Source organism: Apaloderma vittatum, unplaced genomic scaffold (assembly GCF_000703405.1).
Source record: "Apaloderma vittatum isolate BGI_N311 unplaced genomic scaffold, ASM70340v1 scaffold25363, whole genome shotgun sequence".
Taxonomy (NCBI): domain Eukaryota; kingdom Metazoa; phylum Chordata; class Aves; order Trogoniformes; family Trogonidae; genus Apaloderma; species Apaloderma vittatum.
Window position 1 is genome coordinate 8227 of NW_009710208.1, and position 2731 is coordinate 10957.

At 46.0% G+C, this 2731-nt stretch overlaps 1 protein-coding gene across 1 annotated transcript in view; it reads right to left on the bottom strand.

Moving 5' to 3' along the window:
- The window catches only part of EIF1B (eukaryotic translation initiation factor 1B), a 4454-nt gene extending 1729 nt beyond the window's left edge, over positions 1-2725 (bottom strand). Inside the window, exons 1-2 of the mRNA XM_009867229.1 lie at positions 2683-2725; positions 310-473 (exon numbers count right to left, since the gene is read on the bottom strand). Of these exons, the coding sequence (XP_009865531.1) occupies positions 310-473; positions 2683-2713 (195 nt within the window). The 5' untranslated portion in view covers positions 2714-2725. The remainder of the gene's footprint in view (positions 1-309; positions 474-2682) is intronic.
- Between the last annotated feature and the right edge of the window lie 6 nt (positions 2726-2731).

The following is a 2731-nucleotide window of genomic DNA, read 5'->3' on the forward strand; positions in this document are numbered from 1 at the left end:
AATGCAAAACCAGTTTTGCTTTAAACTTGTTTTATTCTTCACATCAACTAAGCCAGATAGCTGTGAAATTTTAATGAAGCATTCAGAATATTTTTTAGTTACTACTTCATATAACAGAAGCGTCTAACTTTTAGCAAATATCGGTGTCCCTTGACACAGAGAGGAGTTTTTGAGAAAGACAGAGGCATCAACCTGAACCTAAAAGTGATGTGCACTGGCAAGAGCAAAATAAAACAAATATTCTGTTAGCTAGTACTAAAAGCTATCGTCCTCCCTTACATATCTTTATTACAAAATCATCAGCTTCACCTTTTTGAAAGCTTTCACAAGTTTCTTCTTGTCATAATCATCTGCAATTCCCTGAACAGTTGTCAGTGTCTTCCTTCCGTTCCGTTGCTGGATCCTTATGTGAATGTAATCCTCAGTCCCTGCCGGGAGTAAGTCGTCGCCCTTTGTTGCATCGGCAAAGGGGTCTACAGGAGAACAAAAGATTCATTTAATTCCCACAAAGGAAAACCACCCAAGCACAAAGCTTCTAAGTTTCTCACTTCGCCAAGAGCTTTATTTAGAGGAGGATCTTGCTGTTTTCTTCCTGTATAACAAATACGGTGTTAAAAATCTGAGTACTTTTTCTACAGCTGTACTAAGCCTTGCTTAATACTAGGCAAGCTTACTAACTCAGCACAGCACTCTCAACTATCACACATGCTGGTTCCTCAGAGCCTTCCTGGACAGAAACAATTTTTAGCTACGGAATCAGTTTACTTCATCGTTTCTTGAGAACTGGAAATCCTGAACTTGAAAACGCGGTTCTGAGAGAACACTGAGTGGATGTAACTTTTAGACGGCCACATATATATTAAGTGAAATACGGAAGTTGCATCTTTTATCAAATCATCTGGTAAGCCCAGACAAATAAAAATCCCCACACACTCCTCTACAGGTCTGGAACAGAAATCTTATATGCTGACAAGTACCAAGCTAGCAGCATTTTAAGGCAAGGATGTAAATCTTGGCTACTACTGCAAACAAAACACGGTGACAGACACTAACAGATGTCATAGGCTGTCTGTAAACCAGCACCCTTCTGCCAGTCAGTAGTTTTATTTGGGAATTGTAATAAAATTCATTTAGGCTTTGGCTATAGGATGGTGAAGGCAAGTTCTTGAATTCTTCTACACTCAACTTTATCTAGCACAGATGAAACATACAGGCATTTAGGAAGAAGGGTTTCCGAGTCATACTTCTTACTCTGCCCTCCACAAAAAAAAAATAATAATTTAACATTCTATTAAGAAATTTTAGGGCCCTACAAGTTTCCTGACCAGTAGCTCCAAATAAATCTTAAAGCATGAAGTACTTTAAGTAATTTTTAAAGACATAATTTTTTAATGCTAATCAGAATGAAGAGTCCAATCTTGAGAAAGCGCAGGTTCAACAGCCATGCAAACTGCAATTTCCCAAACTTCCATGCAAAACTCCAACCTAAAAACACTGATCGAGTTTTGCCACCCACTCAAAACAAATGCCCTAGAAGAGTAGAACTGCAGCAGAAACAGGAAGAGAAGTAGTTCTGCTGCAGGCAGACTGACCCTCACAGAAACAAGAACGATGAGAGCACTGAAGGCACAGAAAGCAGCATGAGGACGCAAGCACCACAGTAAAGAATTTGTTAAAACACTCTGAATTTCACTGTGCCCCACAGCTTGCGGGGCAAACAAGAACAGAAAATTTCAGTCAAAGTACAGGTGAAAGGGAAAAAAGGGGACTGGGGCATGAAGATCGCTCGGCAGGGCTGAGGATTCTAGGCTGGAGATAAGCCAGCGTCGTGGGTGCGAATACCAGGTCACTTCAAACAACTCCTCTGGGCAGCCTCTTCCTAAGCTGCTCCCAAATCGCAGTTAATACAACCCTCTCACGCACGCCAGAGATTACAGAGACCAAAAACCTGACAGCGGTACCATATAAAGCATGAACTTGCTCACTTCTGTTGCCTAGAGATAAGGAAGGCGGAGAACCACGGCACGGCAAACTTCCATGCTGACACGAAAGAAACGACCCGCTCGTTTCTACAGCTCAATCTATGGAAACAACTCCCTTCCCAGCACATATACGATCTGTAGAGCTCAACCTGTAGAAACAACACCCTTCCCAACACATGCGTGATCTCTGTAGCTCCATCTGCAGAAGCGACACCTCTCGCAGTGCACAGATGAGCTTTTGAGGCGTCAGGAAGGATAAGATGAGGCAACTGAGGCAGCCATTCCATTCCTTAACAAGAAGATATGAATCCCAGGCTCTCTCTGCCCACCAAGACGACAACTCTGGGACAGAAAAAGCCCAGCCTGGGGTTCCACCAGGCGCTGAGGCTGTGGGGTGTGAGAGCACGGAGCAGGATGCGGCCCGTTCTCCTCCGGGAAAGGAGGCGGAGTGGGAGAGACGAGCCACCCCGCCCCACACAAGGCGGCCGGGAGACGAGCAGAGCCCCTCGGAGAGCGGGGGATGGCAACACCCGCTCAGTGTCACCGTGGGGGACACGGTGTGTCCCTGGGGAAAGCAGCGGCAGGATGACGGCGGACGGGAGAGGGGGTGGCGGGGAGACACGGGACGGCTGCGGGGCGTCCTGCGGCACAAGGGCTCGGCGGAAAAGTGGGGGCTGGGGGGACGAGAGGCGGTTCTTACCGAAGGACTGGAGGTTCTGGATAGATGACATGCGACTCTCCGGCGAGAG